General features: G+C 48.0%; 2 protein-coding genes across 2 annotated transcripts in view; one reads left to right on the top strand and one right to left on the bottom strand.

Moving 5' to 3' along the window:
• Positions 1 to 7,417, top strand: part of ATL1 (atlastin GTPase 1) — a 29,697-nt gene extending 22,280 nt beyond the window's left edge. Inside the window, exons 11-13 of the mRNA XM_082283598.1 lie at positions 490 to 561; positions 1,729 to 2,160; positions 6,790 to 7,417. Coding sequence (XP_082139724.1) covers positions 490 to 561; positions 1,729 to 2,160; positions 6,790 to 6,900 — 615 coding nt within the window. The 3' untranslated portion in view covers positions 6,901 to 7,417. The remainder of the gene's footprint in view (positions 1 to 489; positions 562 to 1,728; positions 2,161 to 6,789) is intronic.
• Positions 7,418 to 7,678: 261 nt separating this feature from the next.
• SAV1 (salvador family WW domain containing protein 1) lies at positions 7,679 to 23,274 on the bottom strand. The gene is made up of 5 exons (XM_082283079.1): positions 23,088 to 23,274; positions 21,011 to 21,457; positions 13,764 to 14,034; positions 12,787 to 12,930; positions 7,679 to 8,963 (listed from the first exon to the last, which is right to left on the bottom strand). Exons 1-5 carry the CDS (start codon positions 23,179 to 23,181, stop codon positions 8,762 to 8,764), a joined length of 1,158 nt encoding a protein of 385 aa, XP_082139205.1. The 5' UTR covers positions 23,182 to 23,274; the 3' UTR covers positions 7,679 to 8,761.
• Between the last annotated feature and the right edge of the window lie 874 nt (positions 23,275 to 24,148).

The following is a 24,148-nucleotide window of genomic DNA, read 5'->3' as shown; positions in this document are numbered from 1 at the left end:
TTTGGCAGCCACGAGCCCCACATGCCTGAGGAATCACAGCTGGGATGGGCTGTGGGGAATTGCTGGTTGCACACAGCTTCAGCCAGCTCAGCTGGAATGATTCCTACAGGTGAATGACATCCATGGGGCCACACAGGGAGGTGACACATGGGAAGTGGCTGCCGGAGCCAGAGGGCCTTGCCGGGTGTTGCAGCTTTAGCTGTTTACTTGTGGCTGAGTCTTTTATCTCTTGCCTTGCTGGTTCCCACAGCTGAAGCCAAAGTTTTCATTGCTCTGGCTTGGAGGGTAGGAATCCTCTCTTTGTGCAGGCTTTTGGATGTGTCAGTATGGGATGAGTTTGTTTGGGATCAGTTGGAGGCTGGGAGAGCCCCCCTGGCTAATTCTGGATGCCACACACGTGTCCTGGCTGTGTCCACAGGGGGCCTTGCACTTGCACAACTTAACCCTGTCCTTCTGCACCTAAGCTTTGTGCCCCTTTTGCCCCTACAGGCCACAGCAGAAGCCAACAATTTAGCAGCAGTTGCCACTGCCAAAGACACCTACAGCAAGAGGATGGAAGAGGTGGGTGGTGCTGAGTGTGTCCCTTCCTGCTCCTTCCTTTCTCCTGGCTCTCCTGTCATAGATTCACGGAATCCCAGAAGGGTTTGGGTTGGGAGGGACCTTAAATCCCATCCAGTTCCACCCCTGCCATGGGCAGGGACACCTTCCACTGTCCCAGGTTGCTCCAAGCCCTAATGTCCAGCCTGGCCTTGGGCACTGCCAGGGATCCAGGGGCAGCCACAGCTTCTCTGGGCACTCTGGGCCTCTCCACCCTCACAGCCAGGAATTCCTTCCCTAACCCTAGCCCCTAACCCTAATTTCAGATTTCCCTGTGTTAGGAGTGACATTTCAGGAGTGATTTCCCTGTGTCAGGGGTGATTTCCCTGTGGGAGCAGTGATTTCCCTGTGGGATCAGTGCCATTTCAGCAGTGGTTTCCCTGTGGGAGCAGTGATTTCCCTGTGGGAGCAGTGATTTCCCTGTGGGAGCAGTGCCATTTCAGCAGTGATTTCCCTGTTTGAGCAGTGATTTCCCTGTTTGAGCAGTGCCATTTCAGCAGTGATTTCCCTGTTTCAGCAGTGATTTCCCTGTTTGAGCAGTGCCATTTCAGCAGTGATTTCCCTGTTTGAGCAGTGATTTCCCTGTTTCAGCAGTGCCATTTCAGCAGTGATTTCCCTGTGGGAGCAGTGATTTCCCTGTTTCAGCAGGGATTTCCCTGTTTCAGCAGTGCCATTTCAGCAGTGATTTCTCTGTTTCAGCAGTGATTTCTCTGTTTCAGCAGTGATTTCCCTGTTTCAGCAGTGCCATTTCAGCAGTGATTTCCCTGTGGGAGCAGGGATTTCCCTGTTTGAGCAGGGATTTCCCTGTTTCAGCAGTGCCATTTCAGCAGTGATTTCCCTGTTTCAGCAGGGATTTCCCTGTTTCAGCAGGGATTTCCCTGTTTCAGCAGTGATTTCCCTGTTTCAGCAGGGATTTCCCTGTTTCAGCAGTGCCATTTCAGCAGTGATTTCTCTGTTTCAGCAGTGATTTCCCTGTTTCAGCAGTGCCATTTCAGCAGGGATTTCCCTGTTTCAGCAGGGATTTCCCTGTTTCAGCAGTGCCATTTCAGCAGTGATTTCCCTGTGGGAGCAGTGATTTCCCTGTTTGAGCAGTGCCATTTCAGCAGTGCTCTCCCCACCTTCCCCACGCAGGTGTGCGGAGGGGACAAACCCTTCCTGGCTCCCAGCGACCTGCAGGCCAAGCACGTGGAGCTGAAGGACGAGGCCGTGCGGCTTTTCCGCGGGGTGAAGAAGATGGGAGGGGAGGAGTTCAGCCGGCGCTACCTGCAGCAGCTGGAGGCCGAGATCGACGAGCTCTACATCCAGTACATCAAACACAACGACAGCAAGAACATCTTCCACGCCGCCCGCACCCCGGCCACGCTCTTCGTCGTCATCTTCATCACCTACGTGCTGGCCGGCGTCACCGGCTTCATTGGCTTGGACATCATAGCCAGCCTGTGCAACATGATTCTGGGCTTGACACTTATCACACTCTGTACCTGGGCTTATATCAGATACTCTGGGGAGTACAGAGAACTGGGCGCAGTAATAGACCAAGTGGCCGCAGCCTTGTGGGACCAGGTAGGCTAAAGAGCTTTTGATTTCAAACCAGCACACTAAAAGCACCCTCCCTGCACCCCACTGGGTTTTTTTAAGCCTTGAGTTTTCCTGATTTTCCTCCCCTTTGAGATGGTTTTGGCTTTTAGGGTTAGATCCAGCTGCTGCTTGTGCTGGGGTCAGTGCAGGGAGATCTGTACCCTGTTTTAATTGAAACTCTAATCCGTTCCTTAGACCTTCCAGATAGGGAGAGGAGGGGCAGAGGAATTGTTTTCAGATCAGTTTGTAGAGTTTGTTGTAAGGGGGAGGTCATGGGGCAGCACAGGCGGGGTGAGCAAGGCTGGAGCTGTGTCCCTGAGCCTCCAGTTCCTGTCCAGTGTGGAAAACAAGCTGTGTAGATCTCAGAAAACTCCCAGCAAGCTCTTTTGTTCTGCCTTTTTCTTTCCTACTTGTCTTACCTGTCACCAATGTGAGTTGCTGGAGCCTTGTGGGAATGGGCAGCTCTGTCCTGGATCCCCCTGGGAAGGATCCTGGTGTGTGTGCTTGGTGTGTGCATGCCTGTGGGTGTTAAAGAGGAGCAGCCATCGCTCTCCCCTGGTTCAGGGCAGGGATTTTGGCTCTGCCAGAGGTAAAGGCCAGGTCTTGGCTCTCCTTGTTTTGGCACCAGACCCTGATTTCCCATTGCAGCCCTTCCCTGTTCCCACAGCAGAAAAGGGAAAGCCCGGCCCACACAGACTCCCACTGACCCCCTGCACCCCATCCAGGGCTACAATCCCTGTGCCCAAAGAGCCAAAAGGCTGCAGTGCCCTCCTGCCCTTCCCACGGCAGAGCTGGATGAGCTCATCCCTCAGGAGCCATCCCAGGTCTAATTTCTGCCAGGAAGGGCCCTTCTCCACCTTCTCCTTCCCTGCTTTTCCTGCACCAGTGAGGTTTTCATGGAGAGCAAGCACATTTCCCTGCTTCCCTGTGCTGCTGCAGCTGACCTTGCAGCTTTGGGGGAAATAAAGGCAATGTTTACTGATGTTCCTTCATTGCAGAGGTGGGCAGTGGTGCTGCTCAGCAGAGACATCCCTGGTGTTCCAGCTGGATTCATCCCAGCTGCCCTGTCCCCAGCAGCCTGAGCACCCCCAGTAAAACCCCCTGCAGTGGCTCTTTGCCCAGGGGCACTTCCCAGGAGCCTTTGGGATATGCTGGAATATTTAAGCCCATCCCAGTGCAGAAAGCAGTGGGAGTTCAGCAAGAACAGGACACAGCAGGAAACCAGAGGTGCTGCCCACTTTGCAGCATGTCCAGCTGGGGGAAAATAAAGAGGGTAAAGTGCTTGGAGCTGTTCCTGGCTGCCACAGGCCCCCATGGCTTTCCAAGCAGAGGGAAAGTTCTCCCAGGAAGGAGCTGTGGCAGAGGGGAGGTGCTGGGTTGGGCAGTGTCACCGTGCCCACCACGAGCCAGCGGCTCTGTCCCACGGCAGTGGGACCAGGTGCAGGAGGGATGGACGGAGCAGTGAGGGGTCCTGCAAGAAGGGGCCAGTTTGGGATGAGCCCCCCTGGGAGCACCCCATGGACACCTGTGATACACAGAGCTGTTTCTTTCTCTTTCTGTCTCCCCCTTCCCAATGCCTCTCCCAGGGAAGCACCAATGAGGTAAGTGGCTCTTGTTCTCCGCATGCTGCTGGGGCCAGCCAGGCCCTGGGCTCCTGGGAAAAGCATCTTGGCCCCAAAAGCATGTCTGGGCTGGTGGAGGATGGGAGTCACAAGGGCTTGGGGCAGCAGCTGCTGGCCTGGCTGGCTCTGGCTGTTCCCTGTGATCCAGATGCCTGGGCAAGGGTGTGGATGTGGGCACGGCGCTCCAGGCGCTTCTGGGAGCCAAGTGGGAGAGAGATTTGGGTGGGGAGCGAGGAACGTATCAGAGGATACGATGGGGATTTTCGTCTTTCTCCCAGCAGTTCTGTTGGGGGATTTTCCTGTTGTGCCAGGAGGTCAAACCCAAACCCCAGACTGTTTTGGAGCACCAGCTGTGCAGGTGCAGGCAGGGACAGCCTGGCCAGGCCTCTCCGTGCTGCTGGAAGTGCTGTGGGTGTTGTTTTTTGGGAAAAACCACCCCATAATGGATTAAGCTGAACGCAGAGCCCGGGAGGCACAGTTCATCTCCCAGCATCTCCCTGGGCAGCACAAGGAATACAATCCTGCTCTCCCAGCGTGGCAGGGGAGCTGCTCTGAGGGAAAATGGTCCCTGTACAGGCCTTCCAGGAGCAGGAAAACCTGAATGAGAGAGGGAGGTTCTGCCCCTCTGCCCCACTCAGGGGAGACCCCACCTGCAGAGCTGCCTCCAGCTTTGGGGTCCAACATCAGAAGGGCGTGGAGCTGCTGGAACAAGTCCAGAGGAGGTCCCAGAGATGCTCCAAGGGCTGGGGCCCCTCTGCTCTGGAGCCAGGCTGGGAGAGCTGGGGGTGTTCACCTGGAGAAGGATCCAGGGAGAGCTCAGAGCCCCTTGCAGGGCCTAAAGGGGCTCCAGGAGAGCTGCAGAGGGACTTTGGACGAGAGGGAATGGCTTCCCACTGCCAGAGGGCAGGGATGGATGGGATATTGGGAAGGAATTCCTGGCTGGGAGGGTGCTGAGGCCGTGGCACAGGGTGCCCAGAGAAGCTGTGGCTGCCCCTGGATCCCTGGAAGTGTCCCAGGCCAGGCTGGACATTGGGGCTTGGAGCAGCTTGGGATAGCCAACCATGTCCCTGCCCATGGCAGGGGGATTGGAGCTGGATGGTCTTTAGAGGTCCCTTCCAGCCCAAACCATTCTGGGATTCTGATTTATGATCACAGCCCCAGCAGCTCTGTGTGCCCGGCTCCTTGTGCTCCTCCTGCCCAGCACTGCAGGATCCCAGTGTGAGCCCCTGGAATGTTCCTTGGGCAAAGCCTCACCAGGATCTGCCTAAACCAAAAAAAAGGCAACCTTCCTGCACCTGGATGTTATTCCAGCTCTGTGTCCAAGGGCCTCCCCAGCCTGGCTGAGGTGTGACACGAGACCTTTCCATGTTTTTCTGTGTCACCAAAGGCTGCCAGCTCCAGCTGGCAGTGCCACCTCCTGAGCCACTGGGTTCTGTGGAGAGTTCCTTTAGAAGAAATTCCAGCTGTTAAAAACCCTCCCACCCCTCATCCCTCCCAGCAGCCAGGGCAGCCCTGTGAGACCCCAGGGATACCAACCCCAGCAAGAGGCAGAACATGGGATTTGCTGTGGATGAGGTGTTGAACAAAGCCTGCCAAGTAAAAATGAGCACTGTGGGACTGGTTTGGCAGCACAAAACCCTCTAAAACTGCACAAAATGCTGCAAGGTCACTTAGATGGGGCTTGAAGGTGAATTTTCAAGGAAGACAAGCAGAGAAGCTGTGTGAAGTCTCCTCCACCAGTCCACTGTGTTCCCAATCCCAAAACGCCCCTTCTGTTCCCAAAAGCCTGTTTGGGATGTGATCAGCATCCTGTTGGACACTGGAGACATCTCAGCCCTCACCCTCCTCCTCCTTGCTGCCCCTTCAGCCTCTCCTGCTTCATTCAGCCCCTGAGCCCACAAGGAACACGTCACCCTGTCAGTGTGGGTTCCTGCTGGTCAGGTGCCTCTTCCCACCCTTTCCAGAGCTAATCCTGGCCTGCCAGCGGTCCCCAGCAGGAACTGGTGGGATTTGGGTTGGTTTTTTCCTCCCTCAGTGACAAGTTCATTTGAAATGGGAATGTCAGCTCCCTGATGGTCACACCAAATCCTCTGCAGCCAGAGCCGTGTCCTGGCACCCCCTGTGCCGCTTTCTCTGGGACAAAGGTGGGGAACAGGCAGGGAGGGACATGGGGAGTTACTCTCCTGTCACCCCCATGGGATCGGAGCCCGGTCCCAGCCCTGTGGGTGCTGTGCCATCGGTTCCGTGTGGGAAGCACAGCTCCAGGGCAGCCCCGCAGCCGCTCCCGCCTGTTCTGAGCCTGGCCTCGCTCCAGGACAAACGGAAAACAGTAAATTCAGAAGGAAAAAATCCGCATTATCTGCAGAAGAATGATGGGGACAATGACCCGTCACACCCTGATCACCTCGGGGAGCTGCCTGAGGGGGGAAAGCAAACGCTGAGGCTGCAGGAATTGAAACTGCGTGAAACACGAAGGGAAAAACCCCCAAATCCCTCACTCATAGTCCGAATAATGGATTTAATACAGCTCTAGGGGCATGAGGTGTTCGAAAAATTGGAATTGTAGAGTCACAGAATATCCTGAGCTGGAAGGGACCCACAGGGATCATCCAGGGCAGCTCCCGGCCTTGCCTGGACATGCCAGCAATCCCAGCCTGGGCATCCCTGGCAGCGCTGTCCAAACGCTCCTGGAGCTCTGGCAGCCTCGGGGCCGTGCCCATTCCCTGGGGAGCCTGGGCAGTGCCCAGCACCCTCTGGGGGAAGAGCCTTTCCCTGATCTCCAACCTAAACCTTCCCTGGCCCAGCTCCAGCTGTTCCCTCAGGTCCTAAATCCGCGAGCTGGAGCCTTTTGTGTGTTGAACACTTGACCCAACCGCGCTGGTGCACAGAACATGCAGGGGCCACGATGGGCTGGAATGGATTGGGATTCCCTGGGTTTGGGATTCCCTGGGAGTGGGAAGGGGCTGGCCAGTGACTGTGTTTCTCTCCCCAGGCCTTGTACAAGCTGTACAGCGCGGCTGCCACCCACAGACACCTGTACCACCACGCCTTCCCTGCGCAGCGAGCCGAGCCCGCCGACGGCGCCGACAGGAAGAAGGTGTAAGGAATAACCCCACAGGGCACGGTCCCGGCCTGTTCCCAGCCGTGCATGGCCGAGGCACGGACGTCTCCTCCTCGGATCGACATCCTCACCCCGCGTCCATCCCCGATCCCGCTGGGAGCAGGCGGAGCGGCCCCGCCGGGGCAGGGCCAGCATGGATGTGTCCTGTCCCTGTGTACATACGGCACTGCCGCAGCCCAGAGCTTTGGTTTGTCATAGCCAGCGACTCCCAGCTCGTTTATGAAGCCTTATTTCCCCCTTCTTAATTAGTCACCACTGAGGAAACGATAATTTACGTGATACCGCAACTAAAAAGGCCGAAGCTTATCCAAGAGCCAGTTTATTTCAGGTACTTGAACAAGTTATAACATGTAACCACGGTTTTTTCCTTCGTTTAACTGTTCAATTACATAAACATGATTAAAATGTATTAACTTGCTTTATCAGACACTGTAAGGGCACTTCTGCTATGGTCTGTTAACGGTGCTGTGAGGAACGCCGCCGTTGCTGTTTGTCTGCACAAAGTGTCACTTTGTAGCTGTGTTGGAGGAAGTTTCACTGTATTTCTGTACATATTTATCCATGATAGTGCATAGGACGTGTGGTACAGTTCTATTCTTTTATTGTCAGGACTATTAAAGTTTGCTTCTGGTTCCTAAGAAGTTGGTTCTCCAGGGAAAAGTTATTCACTTGCCAGGCAAGAGCTTCTCCTCTGGGATTTTTTATGTTTTTGGTTTGATTTGGGATTTCAGAGTTGGTGTTTTGAGGGTAATTCACCCACTGACAGACCCAGAGCTTGGTGGCACCAAGAGCTTTGACTGTCTCAAACTCATGTGGCTTTTACTGCTTGTAAGAACGGTTTATTTGATGTTTTACGAGGCCACAAACTCAGTCACACAACCCTTGGTTCATCGAACAAAATGATTTTTATTGAATTAATAGGATTTACAAGAAATGTACTTTTTTGTCTGCAGTGTTTATTGCACTGAAAAGAACCCATAAATAACATATCAGGACAATTAATGAACCAAATGAAATTACTGGAGAGGGTAACCGGACAATTTATTTTCCCCAAGTGAGGAGCTTTAAGACAAAAGCTCATTAAAAAAACAGTAATTGCTGTTACATCCCTGATTTTCCCCGTGGGGTGGCACAGTGGGTCAGACAATGCTACTGCCTTTCCACTGGAGCGGGTCAGATTTTGGGAAATGCAGGATCAAAACCACTCTGCTTAGAGATCTTGGTCTTTAGGAAGGTACAAGTGTTCCCCCTCTGAGTAATCTGTGTGAAAATTAGGAGTAAGTCTGGAGTACTAATGAGCTAAAGTAAAAAATAAGGCAACTCAGGCTTCACTTCAGTGAAGCGCTCGGATCCGAAGGGTGAAATCAGCTCCTGGTGGGACTGAACAGGCCCAGGGTTGGTGTTCTGTACATTAAAGCTGTAAACAAAGAGCAGAGCTCTCTCAGGAGAGGGATCCCAAATCCCAAGGGAAATACCCCAAACGAGGCATCTGGATTTGGACAACATTTGGAAGCCAGGACATGACAGTTGCATCTATTGCCCTTAAAAAATACATAGCCAGCTTTTAATACTGCAGCTGGCTGGTAGGAAAGAGATCAAGGATCAGGGGACCCATCAAACTGCTGGTTTCTCAGGATAACAAACTACTCCCGGTACGGAAAAAAAAGATTAACAAACAATTTCCACTTTTATAAACAACACATAATAAATGTAGAAAAATATTCAAGAGGATAATAACAAAGGTGCAACGTCAACAAAAATAAGCTGCCTTTTCAACAAAAGCACTTTTCCTTTGAGAGTTTGTTTGTGGGTGTGAGAAGAACCTGTCAGAGCTGGCTGGAGCTCAGTAGTTGGTGCCGTGCTGCTGCGAGTACCACTGCTGCCGCTGCTGCCGGTGCTCCAGCTCGGTGAGCAGCGCCTGCCTGTAGGCCTCGTACAGCTTCACGATGCGCTCCAGCTCCTTCATGAACAGCAGCTTCAGCATCCCCTGGTACGTGTCCAGGTCGGCCAGCTGGAACAGCTCCCACTTCAGGATGTGGTCGTACCTGGGGGGAGAGCAGAGAGGTTTCTCCAAGCTGGTTCTTGAGCAAATCTGAATTAGCCTGGTTTACGTGGTTGACACAAAAATGAGGAGTTGGGAGTGGAAATGAGCTGGAGAAACATCACAGGGAAATGGCACAGTCCCAGCTAACACACCGAAAATCTCCAGGAATACAGGAGATCCCCTTAACTGACCAGAATAAACCAGAGGAAAACACGGCCTGGGGGAGCTGGGGGTGTCCACCTGGAGAGGAGACGGCTCCAGGGAGAGCTCCGAGCCCCTGCCAGGGCCTAAAGGGGCTCCAGGAGAGCTGCAGAGGGACTGGGGACAAGGGATGGAGGGACAGGACACAGGGAATGGCTTCCCAGTGCCAGAGGGCAGGGCTGGATGGGAGATTGGGAATTGGGAATTGCTGGCTGGGAGGGTGGGGAGGCCCTGGCACAGGGTGCCCAGAGAAGCTGTGGCTGCCCCTGGATCCCTGGCAGTGTCCCAGGCCAGGTTGGGTGGAGTTTGGAGCAGCCTGGGATAGTGGAAGGGGTGGGATGGGATGGTTTTTAAGGCCCCTTCCAACCCAAACCATTCTGGAATTCTATGGAAATGCATTTTGAAAGCATTGAACAGCAATTCCATTCACAACACACCTGGAACATTTACCGTAAAACATCTGTTAAAATCAGAGTAACACAGAAAAGTGAATTCTTCCAGCAGCTCAGCAGGTACCTCCCAGGGGATGGGGACAGTGCCAGCCTTCCCTCCCAACCAACTGTTCCCAATCCAGCTGTAACGAGTGTTCTTGGCTGCTTAACCTCTCCAATTAACCCCTCTTGGTTAATTAGCAGCAATAATCTACAATAAATATTTAATGCAAGCCCTGATGTGGTTCCACCCTCCTTTCCTGCTTTTCCCTCATTACAATCCACTCACAATCTGATTTCCTTAGCTTGGAAATAGGGAGCTGACTGCTCTGATTATTACAGAACAGGAGAAACTCATGGAATAACGGAATTATTTGGTGCAGCTGAGGCACAGGAGAAGATGGATTCACCTGAGTGAAGGCTGAAGCTGAAATACCAGTGAATTTATGGAAATAAACTGCATTCCCCACTGAAAGGTCACATTCCAGAGGCATCAGAGAAGCACCAGGACGTGCAGGTGACTTCCAAAGAGGCTCTGAGGAATTTTAAGAATTTAACTAAAACTGAGCACAGCTTCTATAAACTTCCTAAAGAACAGCTTCTGTACTGAAGTTATCCCTAATCCTGACAGGGCTGCACTGCTAAAATCAGTTTTCTCCCCCAAAAAAAGAGAAATAACAAATTGCAGCTGTTTGGAGTTTGAGCTCTGTATTGACAAAGAGGGGTTTGAAGGTTTCCAGGTACAGCCACCTTTGGGAGCACCTTGGGATTGTTGAGATCACAGGAACAACACCTTTCCCTCTCTCTCCTTTCCCACTCATGAGGAGCCAAATAAATCCCTGGCTGAGAAACAGGAGGTTACTAGAACAGAGCAGGCAGCCAGAATATCCCATGCCCTGGGCTTTTCCCAGTGGATACCAAGGATTTAATACAAAGCAGGACAGTGTCAACACAAGAGACACTGATTTGCCCTGAATCTCGACAGCCTACAGTTGGGTAGGGCTGGAAGAACAAAGTCCTGCCTTCGGATCCCAGCTCCAAAAGAGGTGGGGAAGAACCTGAACCATGTGATCTCTGCAAGGAAGGAATTTTGGGGTCCTCACCCTCATGCCACCGTGGGAACAGCTCCCAGATTGGGATACCTGAAGAGGGAGAAAGATCCCATTGGAGAGTTGAGCCAAGGGTTAAAATCAAGTTTGGAGTCTTGACGGCAGCGTGAGACTCTGAGAGCTGCACTTGGGCTCTCCAAACAAAACCCCAGAGATGCCAGGAGAGGGGAAAAGGATTCCTCAAGGGAGCAAAAATTCCTTGATAGTGGACAGGTTTGGGCTGGAAGGGACCTCAAAGCCCATCCAGTGCCATCCCTGCCATGGGCAGGGACACTTCCCACTGTCCCAGGCTGCTCCAAGCCCCAATCTCCAGCCTGGCCTTGGGCACTGCCAGGGATCCAGGAGAAGCCACAGCTGCTCTGGGCACCCTGTGCCAGGGCCTGCCCACCCTCACAGCCAGGAATTTTTCCCTATAAAGTAGGGACTATTTTGGCTAACACTTACTGGACTCTCTATTAAGCTTTTTCTAACCCTAATTCTTTTCCTCTAGAGAAATTTGTTGGAAAAACCCCTAATATTCCCTATTTTTGCCATAATGATCTACTTTTCTCAACAAAAACAACTGGGCTTTACAGCTACATGGATTTACAGTGCCAGGGGTAAGTAAGAAACCGTAAGAAAATAAACCAAATTATTTCAGTGCAAAACTGTGCTGATAATTAAAACCTTGTCTCAGCCTACTTGATAGAAAGAAATCCCTGAGTAATCGTTTGTCTTATATTTGTTTCTCAAATTTGAAGACAAATATCCGAAAGAATCCACACAACACAGACTGAACTATTTAAAATTACATTGTCTGGATGTGCCAAAGAGCTAAATAAAAAAATGCAGCTGCAGGCAAAAACTGGAAGTATTTCTAGGGAACAAATCCTACAGGCTACAGGAACTAAGTGTGGAGCCTCAGTGAACTGGGGGATTTTAGGGCAATTTAAATCTTTATGGGCTGCTGGGAAACCCAGCAGTCACAAGAAGTAATAAAACTCATTCAAACTGTAGTTACTAGAAGCAGGTAATAAAAATAGGGAAATTTTTTTAGTGGGAGTCACATCTCAGCCTGAATTTGCAATTCCAGACTGGCCTTGCTGCTGTAAAACTGAGTTTCTCCATATTCTCCTTACAAATAGTACATGATTTAATAATTATTAAACCATATTTGGGGTTTTATTACTTTCTATTCAGTGTAACTGTTCTGCAGAGCTTGCACCCATTAGAAAATCTCATTTGTTTATGCTGACTCAAACCTTTTTTTTGGAGGAAACTCCCTGTTCCTGTAGCAGTTTATCTGACAAAACGACTTTTTATTACCACTTAGTTTTTAATTCAATTTCTTGAACAGAAATATAGGAATAGAAATATAGATGTCAGCCTGTATTTGGCCTTCCAGGGCCTAAAGGGGCTCCAAGGGAGCTGGAAAGGGACTTTGGGCCAGGGATGGAGGGAAGGACAAGGGGGAATGGCTTTATAAATTTAGGTTGGCTATCAGGAAGAAATTGTTCCCTGTGAGGGTGGGGAGGCCCTGGCACAGGGTGCCCAGAGCAGCTGTGGCTGCCCCTGGATCCCTGGAATGTTCCAGGCCAGGTTGGCCAGGGCTTGGAGCACCGTGGGATAGTGGGAGGTGTCCCTGCCCATGGCAGGAGTTGGAATGGGATGTTTTTTAACTTCCCTTCCAACCCAAACCATTTCATGATTCTATGATTTAAAATTCTTAAGGGTGAAGGAAAAGCTGTGCTGTTTAAAAAGGAATATAAGAGACATGAGGAAGTTACACCCTAAAAATGTTTCACATATTTTCTGAGCACGTGGTACTGCTCTTGTAAATACTCTGAAAGCAAAACACATCCTTCACTCTCTGACAGAGCTTTCTGCAAGTTGTGTGAGCTGCAAGAAGTGATCACTTCAAGTAATGCCTGAAACAAAGCAAATTAATGTGGTAAACATTTGATACAACTCCCTCAGGCTGTCAACCTCAGCCCTGATGCAGCTAAAAACCAGATACTGCACAAGCTCCACTGTCAGTCGTGGAAATTCAAATTTTTTTTCACTTTCAGTGTGAAATGCAGAAGAAAAAAAGGCAGAATCTCACTTGACAGGAGCCCTGGCATAGACCTGCAGCCAGTCAGGGATCTCAGCACTGTGGTAGGGGTTGGCAGGGACCAGCAGGGGTTGGCTCCTCTCCGTGGGCTGCGGCTGGTAGGACACGGGGGGCGGCTGATCGTAACGGGGAACGCTGCAAGGGACAGGGACAAACGTCACCTCCACTGCAGTCATGGAGTTATTAACATTACCCAGACATTAATTAGTGCAAAGGCTGGTGTGCAACCTCACACGGGGCGTTGCCTCAGCTGGCCCGCACCGAGCAACCTGCTGCTGCTATTGGGGTAAAATTCACCTCAGCCCCACTCACCAGAGCACAACAAAGCCCTGGAGCTGTTCTTAAAAAGTATTGATTATGTAATCCACCAGTTAATGTATTAGAACAGATGTATTCAGGCAGCAGCTGATCAGAGTTATTCCATATTAAGGTATCCCCATGTATTTATCTTTTGTGCCACAAGCTGAAGAACTTTCTCTTCCTGGGTATCCGCAGAATAGACTGAGCAGGAGAAATTAACAGTTAATTAAATATTAACAATTAACTGTTAGATTTGGTGTGTATTAACAATTAATATTGGATTTGGTGTGTATTAATTTTATTTTACCTTGAAATTATGAGTAGCTAAAATATCCATTTTAATTCCAGACAACACTTAATTCATGTTTCACATGTTCAGAGCATCTCCAGGAACATCAGATCAAGCTTCCTTTCAGTTTACATTTCAATTCTGTTCTCAGCAACTCTGATGTTTTACTGACAGCTGAAGAGCTCCTTTGTTAGATTTAGGAGCAATATCCTGCTTCTAAACTTCAGAAACATGAGACAAAACCCCAACTTTTTCTAAAAACCTTACTGAGAACCAGCAAAGCTGAAAATAAGGATTTTTTGTATTTGATCCAAACCCAGCTCCACTGCCCTAAGTGGACAAAGAAACCCAGGCAGAGCAGGGAAGGTGGGAGGCTCACCTGGGAGCACAGGGGTGTTTGTACTGAGCCCTTTTGTTGATGTGATCCACGTAGTAGACCCCGAATTCCGCGGACTCCACGCGCTCCCAGCCCGGCGGGAGCCCCTCCCGCTCCAGAGGGTGGCTCCAGTGGGTTGTGTTCGTGTTGTGATCTATGTAGTATTTCCTTCCTCGGATAGTCCAGTCCACTGACCAGCCAGGAGGAAGAGGTAAATCTTCAGAACTATGATTTGTTAAGTTTCCTAAAGATGTAGCAGCAACTCTCCCGATGCCTACAACAAAGGGAGATCAGTGGTTAGTTCAAGATTTACAGAAATTTTAATTTCTGTTAATAAATTATTACAGCTGCTTCATTTATCAACAAAAAAAAAAACCCCACAGCTCTTTTTCTAGTTAAAGTCAGAAGTGAAAACCATCCAGAAAAATCACTGAGTCCCAACATAGCCTTTCAGGTGAACCAGTCAAGAACAGCAACAGGACAAGGTAAAAGGAGAGAGGAGAGACAAGCAGGGTTGGGGGTACAAGAGCTGACAGGAATCAGTAGCTGATTAAATTCCCACCTCTTCCCTGGAAACAGAGCACAATTGGGATTTACCTATCACTAAATTTAAGAGATTGCTCAGTAGCACTTTGAATTATGTGATTTGTTGTAACACACAGAGAGCTTTTACAAATTAGCAGCTGGATGGTGAGACGTGACTACAGGAAGAGCTCCTTTCCCATCCCTTCCTAGGGATACTTGGGAAGCTGGGTGAAATAAAAGCTAGATGAGCAAGTACAGAAAACTCATATAAAAACCACCAAGACACCCAACCACAAAAACCAAGTGACATAATCAAGAATTCTGCAGGTTCTTTCCATCCCTGGGAATTCGCTACATCCTGGATGTGCTGGGCTAAATTCAACTCTCTTTTAAAATTCATTTCAAGTAATTCCCTCCAGTCACTCACAGTTCTACAGTTAAACACTGTCTGGTTTTAAAGAAAATTCCAATTATCTTTTCATCCCACAACCAAGTATATCTATTCAATCCCATTATCACCAGCGTTTGTGTGTTACTGTTTTCCATAGCCAGCAGAAGGGATTTGGGAGTCACTTTTCCCACTTTTTTAGAAGTCAGAAATCACCCCCTCACACATTTACTGACAGAAATACACCCCCTCCTTCTTTTTTTCAGGAATAACATTTTTGTGTGGTTATTTTTTGAGAGAAGGGAAACGCAGAGTCTCTCTAATCTAAAATGACAGCCTGAAATCTGGGTGAGCTATTTCCTAACAAAATATAACAATAATTCAAAATAAAGTTACAGGAAGGCTCCAAAACAACTGGATAAATAAAAAATAAATTAACCCCCCCTCAAAAACATCCTCCTGAGTTTCTTTAAAGGATTTCCTCTTGTTTCAGTACTTACCTATTTGTCAGCATTATCAAGGGAAGCTGATGGCTGTGTCCATCTTTAATTAGGATTGAACAACCTAGACCTTAATTCCAAAGACACATCCTGGAGGCTTCCTGACCTTTGGAAGAACTGGGGCAGGGAAGTTGGTTCAGCCCCTTGCTACAGTGGAGGCACTGGTTTGGTTTTCATGCCACTGACAAAATACAAACATTTCAGCTTCTTGAAAATGCAGTGCTTGGGATAAACAGATCCAGGATTTCCCCCAATTAACTGAACCTCTGGGTTGTAATTTCATGGATGTGTAAATAGTGACTGTTAAATCAACACTGCCAGGAGATCTGAACACAAACTTGACTGAGGGGGAAAACAAAAATCCGTATTTTTCTGTTTACTGTTAAAATCTGCATATCCCTGTATTTTTCTTACAGTTCCTCCTCCTGAAATTCTGGCCTCAAATCCATAGATATTTATATTTACTCCTTGGGGTAAAGGTTAATGCTTCCCAACAGCTGGAAGAGGTGCCAACCTCTGCACCACCATGTTCTCCTGACACATGGATTCTCCCAATGCCAGCTTATTTTTAATTTCCAAGATGCAAAGAATGAAAGTAACACCAGGCCATAAATGTTTTTTCCATTCCTTTTGCCATGTTGATTTCATACATGAAGAAGCAGAGCCATGCCATAACAGAGCCATTCTAATAGCAGAGCCATTAAAATAAATTTATACAGATGTAGAAATCACCAGTTTTGAACAGTGTTTCCATGAATGTGAAATCAAAGTCTAGACTTATAAACTGATGGTTTTAACTATCATTTTTCCCTTAAATCACAGATTATATTGGAATATTCTCTGTGTTAGAAGTTTTAAGATGTTGATATTGATAGGGCCATAAAGCCTTCAACGCAGTGTGGCATGAAAATCAACAATTAGTGCAATTTAGACATTTTCTCATATAAAATTCTTTTTTAGAGATCAAAAGAAATTGTCTGTTGGCTTTCCTGATAAATCTCAGATGTTCCTTTGTGGGAGAATGGATACACACATAAGAGAAAAAGCTCCTCCTATAGTTCTGAACAGTAAGAGAAGAGGAAAATCAACTTTAAGTATCAACAATAAGACCAAACAACACTTGGAGGAGTAAATTCCTATGTGACCTTTTCCAAAGTATAACCCAAAGAAGAAAGTTCCAAGACAGCCTAAATCCATGGACTGTGAACACTGCCTTTTCCATGGCAAATTGCCAGGAATGACATTTTCTGTATTTAAATTCCAGGTAAAGTCTGAGCTCTAAAGCATTTTCACAGCAGCCCAAAGCTCCACACAGGATTTTCCTGCAAGCACCAGGGATATTCCCTGGATTATGGGCTGGCACCAGATTTATGTATCCCAAATATAAAACCTGAACAGTTTTTACACAAACATCCAGTGTAAAACCTGGGGTTTTCCTGGCATGGAGGACATGATCCCTACCACAAGATACACTGAACAAGTTCATTGTAACTTTCAGGATTTTTTTGCTCACACACTCTTTTAGCTGTAACAAGACAGAAATCCTCATTCTTCCTGCTTTCCCAAGAAACACAGTTGCTTAAATTATCCACTTTTTCCAAATGTTTCCTTTCCTCTGCTTCAGGATGAGCACTCTGCAGTGGCATTATCAAACCTCAAGGATGGTCCACAGTTAATTTAAATGTATCCATTTGTAAAACCTTTTCAAAATGTCTCTTTTGAGCTTGTCAAGCCTCATTTGGAAATTCTGAACATAAAATATAATATAATATAATATAATATAATATAATATAATGTAACATAACATAACATAATATAATATAATATAATATAATATAATATAATATGGGGTATTTTTTGGTTCAGCTGTTGCTTTTAAGGAACATCAATATTAAAATTATTTGAGGCTTTAATTTTCCTTCCATTTCTAAAATCTTCAACTTAAAATCTTGAATTACATTTGAGCACCACATTGCAATGCACTTTATCAATGCAAGGAGTTCTTTCTCTTAAAAATGTAATTGAAGCCAAAAAAGTCACAAGTGAGAATAATCTGTAGTGTGTTCTTCACTCAAGGAAGCTGTGTTTGGTTTGTTCCTTTGGGAAGGAACAAAGGAACTGGAAGTGATGTCAGTGCTTTCCCAGCTCAGTAAAAGGGCTTTACTCTGAGGGCACCCTGCCTGGAAAGAAGTCCAAGCCCTTTGGAGCAAAGATTTCCAGGCCAGCTAAGGGCAGCTCTTCAGGTAAGAAGGACAGGAGAGAAATCCCATCCCCAGCATAAAGGGGAAAGAGTAAAACCACAGGAGAAAGCCTCACTTGGGTAGAAAATGCCCTGATGCTGGCAGAGAAACTTCAGAGCCCAGGAACTCCCCACATGTGGCTTCACCCAAATTTCCAAGTGCTGAAGAACAAATCTTACAAAACAGTATTTGTCTTTAATTAGCCCAATTGTCTTGAGAGCCTTTTTTGAAGATGCCAAAATCCTCTCCCTTCCCCTCATCAGAGCGGGGTGAAGAGCAGGAAGAGAAGATGAACAAACTGTTTAATTTTAAAGAAGTAAGTAATAATAAAGTAACACAAAGTTCCAGTAACTGTCCTGTTTAGACAGGTCTGCAGGTCCCAGGCCTTCCTAACCCACTCCAGAGCATCTGAAGGAACTTCCTGAGCACAAGCACCTCTTTAGTTGGTGGGAATGGGGTGTTCCAAGCAAGCACAAACTCACAAATAGGAAATGACAGGAAGAACTCTGAAAGCTTCGAGAATTATGCTGCAAAATTACTGCAAAATCAGCACAAAAGAAGAACAGGGCAGGAACTGCCATTTGTTTAAAAATGTGAGAAGTGTACACACAGAAAAATAAAAATAGTGCTATTTCAGCTCTAAATGGGTTTCATGCCATCATTTGTATCTATTTTGCTCTTACATCAAACAAGTTTGCAATTTTTAAGGGGTACAGCTTAACAGACGAACCAAAAGCACACTGGATTCTCTGTTGACTGTTTTTCTCCTGTGACATCCCAGTGAACTCATCACAATCCACCACCAGAAAGTGCCTTTACAGTGTGATTTCAAGCTCAGCAATTTTCACAGAAGACACAGAAGAATGTTTCAGCTTACCGCTCACACAGGTACAAATAACTCTGAGGTCTTGGTTACAAGTTAGTTCCAATCTACACTGTAGGTATAACTTCAACCACAGACCTCCCCAAAACTTTAACCTAGAAGAGAGGAAAGAGATGGCGAGGAAAGACAGGTAAAGTCTCTTAGAATTAAAAGTTTGAAAAGGACACTAATAAAAAAAAAAAAAAATTAAAAATCTAAGAAATGCCACAGAGGTAGCTAAACATACAAAATTAGGAGGTATCTCAACTGAAAACACTGGTCAGGAAAATCAGCAGCATTGAATTGCTAATTAGAAACAAATTTAATGAAAATATGGAAAGGAGGACATGGTAGAAGTGAATCACAATGAGAGAGAAAACATGACTTCAAGGAGAAATGCCTATGGAAGGACATGGCACTGCTAAAACATCAACTGCTGAAAAACCACAGGACTTCCCTAAAGACTTGGCTGAACACTTTGAAGATCTCGGTAGGAACATGTTTTGAACTTCTCTCCAAATTACAAAGAGGAGAATCTTGATTTTGAATGAAAGCTGAAATTCACAGGCACTTCTTCACCTCCAGACTGCAGCTTCCCAAAAATCATCTCAGTGTGACCACCATGAAATATCATCAAAGCAAGAACACCTTGTGTTCACCAGGCAACATCTCCTTGGGAATCCACCCACACCACACCAGAACTGGCCAAGGGGACCTTTAGAGGGAGGCTGGGAGAGGAGGGAAAGGGGAGAAGGCAGCATTTACAAACTCCAGCTAATAAACAGACTTTTCATTTGGAACTGCAGGCATTAGGCAATTTTGCCATCAATTATCTCAATGAAGAGAAACACCAATGGGGATGTGTAAAGAAAAAGTTAATTTAGACAAAGACAGTGAAAGCAACAGGCTCAGTATTCTGGAAATGCAAGAAAAAGAAACAAGGAATTACAGAGAGATTTGGGTAACTCAAGGAAAACACTGAAGGTCTGAAGGCAATGGAAGGTTCAAATAAAAAGAAGCTTAACAGTGAGATGAAGGAAGTAACAAAATCTAAAATTTTCTTTTTTTGGGCCACATAATTCTTTAAGAAAAAGGAAAAGAGGATTTTAAGAGTTCATATGGAGATGAAAAAAAACTGAGGAAAGGGAAAACATTGGCAGTTGAAAGGCTCACCTTTGTCTCTCCCTACAAGTGCATGACATTAAATACTCACCCATCACAAACCTGTGTAGAATTTGTTTAAACTATTAAATGTTAAAGTAGAGAGTGAATGACAAAATCAAGCAAACAGGAGCAGCTTCTTTATGATTTCCAGGGCTAAGAGGCCACAGGTCAACAAAGAGCAGGAAAAAAAAATCTATTTAGGAAGATGTTGCTACAATTGAGAAAAATATGGCTGTGGAGCCCTTCTTCTAAAAATTTGATATATTAACCTCCACTTCCAAGCTACAGCTTCATTTCTGGAAATCTCCTCAGCAGACACAGCTACTGTGGTAATTCTGAAGGTTAAATTGATGGATTGGTTTGAGAAATCCTCCCCTCCTGCCTCTCCTCCCTAAAATATCCCAGCACACACTACCAGGTGCTTGTTACCTGGACCAGGTAAATGTTCAATGACTGTTGGATGAGCATCAACTGACAGAGGTGGATGGTTTGCACACAAAATCCAAGTAGATCACATATATTAACATTTAGCAAAATAGAAGGAGGATTGAAGTAGCAGGCCTTAAACCCCAGCATTTCAGAATTTCCCTGCTGGAGTTTCCATTTTTCATGGAAGTATTTCTGTGCTGAAGAAAATAAAAGCACTGACAGGTTCTAATCCCACACACGAGGTCAGTAGCATTAAAAGTTGATGTTCTGCCCCACAGATTTATTTTTCTAGACAGGAGGTTTATTTTATTAGACACTAATTGCTATCTTGTTTACAGATTATAAGTGACAACGAATTTCATATTGAAGGTACATTATTTACAGGTTTGAAATGTTTCAAATTCCTCCTTGGGCATAGCTTTTGTAATATCAAATACAGAATTAAGTATTTCAGAAAAATAACATTTAATGGATTCTTCTTTCTTATGCTGTTCTGTTTTAGAAAACAAAGGCAAGTTGCAGTCGAAGTAAGGGGGGAAGAGGCATATTTACAAACAATTTTAAAAGCTAAAGGAAAGGAGGCAAGGACTAGGAAGTCAATTTCAGCACTAATTAGATGCCAAATTGCTAATTACACAGAGCAGTCATTCCTCCCTTTTACTATTTATAGGAAATTATTTTAATTATTGAGGTCAAATCCAAACAATGAAATTAAATAATAAGATGATAGTTAAAATTTAATGATAATAACAATAATAATAATGCTGCTGCAATATAATTTAGAGCTGTTTGTTAATTCTCTACAGCATGAAAATAGGAGATGTCCCTCAATGAATAAAATTCCTTGCTAGCCAGCAAATGATGTGCAGAGGAGATGTACATATGCCTGGCATTAAAAAACCCAAAACCTGCTTGACCTTACTCGGTTTACTTAGTAAAATAATCCTGGTTTAAGTCTGTTTTTCCTTTCTGGGTATGTGTGATCAAACTCTCAATTCTAATTATTTAGATCCCAGAAACGCCATGAAAAAGCAGCTCTGTCCTACACACCTCAAACACGATCCCGATCATCCAGACACACCTCTGCACCCCAACTCTCAACCAAAACCGTATTTTTAACAAAAGCAACAACGAATCCTTACCTGAAGTGTGCCTCCCATGATTCTGGGACATCCTCTGGAAAAGATCACTGTTGTGTTCATAATACCTGTAGTCCTCGTGCAGGCGGTCGTTCAGCTGACGTCTCCTCTGGGCATCGTAGAAATGATCGTAGTAATAGCCCCGGGCTCCGGCGTCGCCGTTCTCCAGCCCGGGACTGGCTTCGGAGAGGAAGGACTGCGAGGAGGAGCCGTATTCCCTCGGGACCTCAGCCAAACTCCTGGCAAGGTAGGAAGGTGCAGACAGTCTGTTGCTTTCTCGCCTCATTATTTCGTGAGGCGGCCTCTGCACCGGAGTTCGGAGGAAGCTCTGGTTCCTGGAGACAATTCCATCTCCCCCCGGCGCGTAGGCAGAGGATGTGGAGTCGGGAGGGCAGATATCAGTTCGTCTTGGAATGGTCGGACCGTGACGGATAAATGAAGGCATCAGATCTGATAGAGAGCATGGAGGAGAAGTAAGAATTCTGCCTATACAGTATCTGAGCGGCCACGGTGATTCACACCCTGAAACTGAGGAATTCACGTGCAGAACACACTCAAGGCACCTCTACTGCCTATGTAAATGTGATGGGAATGCTGCAGAGTGTCCTGGTGCAGCAGAAACCAGCACACCCCACAACAGCAGCAGACTGGTGCCAGGACAGAGCAGTTCTGCCAGTACAACTGCAGCTACAACAAACAAACCAACCCCAAACCCATCAAAAAAACCCACACAAGTGAAAAAAACCCCAAACCACCCACACTGTGCTGTGGCTACATCAGTCAGGGTTCGTATCTCTCTATGAGAAGGGTCAAGAAAATCCAAATATCCTGGTTACTGCTTCATTGGGAATGCTGTCCATAACTGGGAATGACAAGATGTTAATGCCCACAGGAATTCAGAACAGAAACAGAAACAGAATTCACACTACCCCCCCCTAATCCCAGAGTCACAAAGTTCAGCCAGAAAAATGCTGTCATTCCACAGACGTTACATTCTCAAATTATCATGGAGATATTTCACTTTCCCCTTTACAATTTCACTGCCTCCCTTCAGCAAGTGAAACATCCCTCCTCTCCCTACTTTTACTTTCAACATGATATAAATAAGTAGTTTCCTGCCAGGTAAGTCAATACAAATCATAACTTTCATATAGAATGAGGTTATGCCTATTATTAATTACTCCTTATTAATAAACTCTTACCATTTATGGTTAAAATCTGGTGCACCCCAGAAGGTGTCAGCAATCAATCCAATTATTTATTGTGTAAACAAACCCATTTCAGTCTCGGGTTGTCTTCAAAGACCAAGGAAACCAAACCTAAGTGCACTTTCAGTGTGTATTTGTTGGGTCCAGCCCTGGGAGCACAGGGCTGTGGCATCAGAGCCACGGGAAGATCCCTGCATCCCAGGTGACCTCACCAGGCTGAGTCATGGATAGGACCTGGAGCGTTTGCTTCCGCAGGGATTTTATGCAACTGCCTGGCGGGACAGTTACCTCATTCCACAGCGCCCAGATCGGGAACACAACCACTCCATTCTGGAAAGAGCGCGGGGTCACGGAATCACGGAATCGCAGATTGCTCTGGGTTAGAACGGTGCCGCGAGGCTCACCCAGCTCCAAGCCGTGCTACAGGGACACCTCCACTATCCCAGGTTGCTCCAAGCCTCATCCAACCTGACCTTGCGATCACTTCGGCTCATGTAAAAACAATGCCTGGAGACTGTCTGAACCCCGGCCTGCTAAAACGGAGGAACCCAGGACCGAGAAAACACAAAAACCCACCAAGTTTGGGTACGCTGAGCACCCGGTGGCACAACGCGTGCAGAGCTCGCTTTGAAAGTCGGGCTTCCTTTCAGTTTTAACTTCCCTCTGTTATCTCCCAGAGCTCACAGCATGATTAAACACACATTTACAGGGAGGAATAACCCCCACATACACCCACAGGGATGAGGCCCCCTCAGCCCGCCAAGGCCGCGCAGCTCCAGGGCCCGCCAGACCCGTACCGGCCGCACACAAAGGCCTCGGGCCGCGCCCCCCGGAGCCCCGCGCCGGTATCGCCCGGTCCCCCCGATACTCACTCCGCAGCAGCGGGCTCGTCTCCTTCTTCACGTACTTCCCCTGCACCTCGCCCGGCTTGGAGAGCTCCGTCCGCGTCTTCTTCCGCGACAGCATCCCACCTCCCGGCCCGCTGCCACCGCCCGCATGCCCGGAGCCGCTCCCCGCTCCGCAGGGCGGGGGGGGGGGGGGGGGGGGGGCCCGGCCGCCCCCGGGGGCCGGGCCGGGACCAGGAGCGGGGTTGGGATCGGGATCGGGCCGGGCCGGGCCGGGGGTCGCTGAGGGGACGCGGCGGGCACGCAGGGGGTTGTGGGAAGGCGGCGGCCGCCGCCCTCCGGGACGGCCGCGGGGCAGCGCAGGGGAGGGGGCGCGGCCACAGCGCCCCCGCGCGGCGGGGAGGGCGCGGCCCCTCAGGGAGCGGCGGGAGCCCGGGAGAGCAGAAATGCCAGGGTAGCTGGAATTCCCGGAATGACAGAGATCCCGGAGAAACAGAGATCCTGGAATAACAGAGGGACAAAATCACAGTGACAGAACCACCGAATCGTTTAGGTTGGAAAAGCCCTCCCAAACCATCGATTCCAACCTGTGACCGATTCCCACCTCGTCAGCCAGCCCGGAGCTCTGAGTGCCACGGTCCGGTGCTCCCCTGGACACCTCCAGGGATAGGCACTCCAGCACCTCCCTGGGCAGCCCCTTCCATTACCTGATAACCCTTTCCATGGAGAAATTTTCCCTAATATCCAATCCAAACCTCCCCTAGCACAGCTTGAGGCCGTTTCCTCTTGTCCTTTGGGAGCAGAGCCCGACCCCCCCGGCTGCCCCCTCCTGTCAGGGACTTGTGCAGAGCCACAAGGTCCCCCCTGAGCCTCCTTTGCTCCAGCCTGAGCCCCTTTCCCAGCTCCCTCAGCCTCTCCTGGTGCTCCAGCCCCTTCCCAGCTCCGTTCCCTTCTCTGGACACGCTCCAGCGCCTCAGTGTCTTCTTGTGAGGAGCCCAGAACTGGACACAGCAGTGCTTGACCAGGGAGGTTGGACCAGGAACCCACTGTGGTCCCCTCCAGCCTTTCCCATTCCATGATTCTGTGAA

Source organism: Coloeus monedula (assembly GCF_965178545.1).
Source record: "Coloeus monedula genome assembly, chromosome: 6".
NCBI classification, from domain to species: Eukaryota; Metazoa; Chordata; class Aves; order Passeriformes; family Corvidae; genus Coloeus; species Coloeus monedula.
Note: the sequence above shows the minus strand (reverse complement) of the source record. Positions and strands in the feature narration are given on the sequence as shown.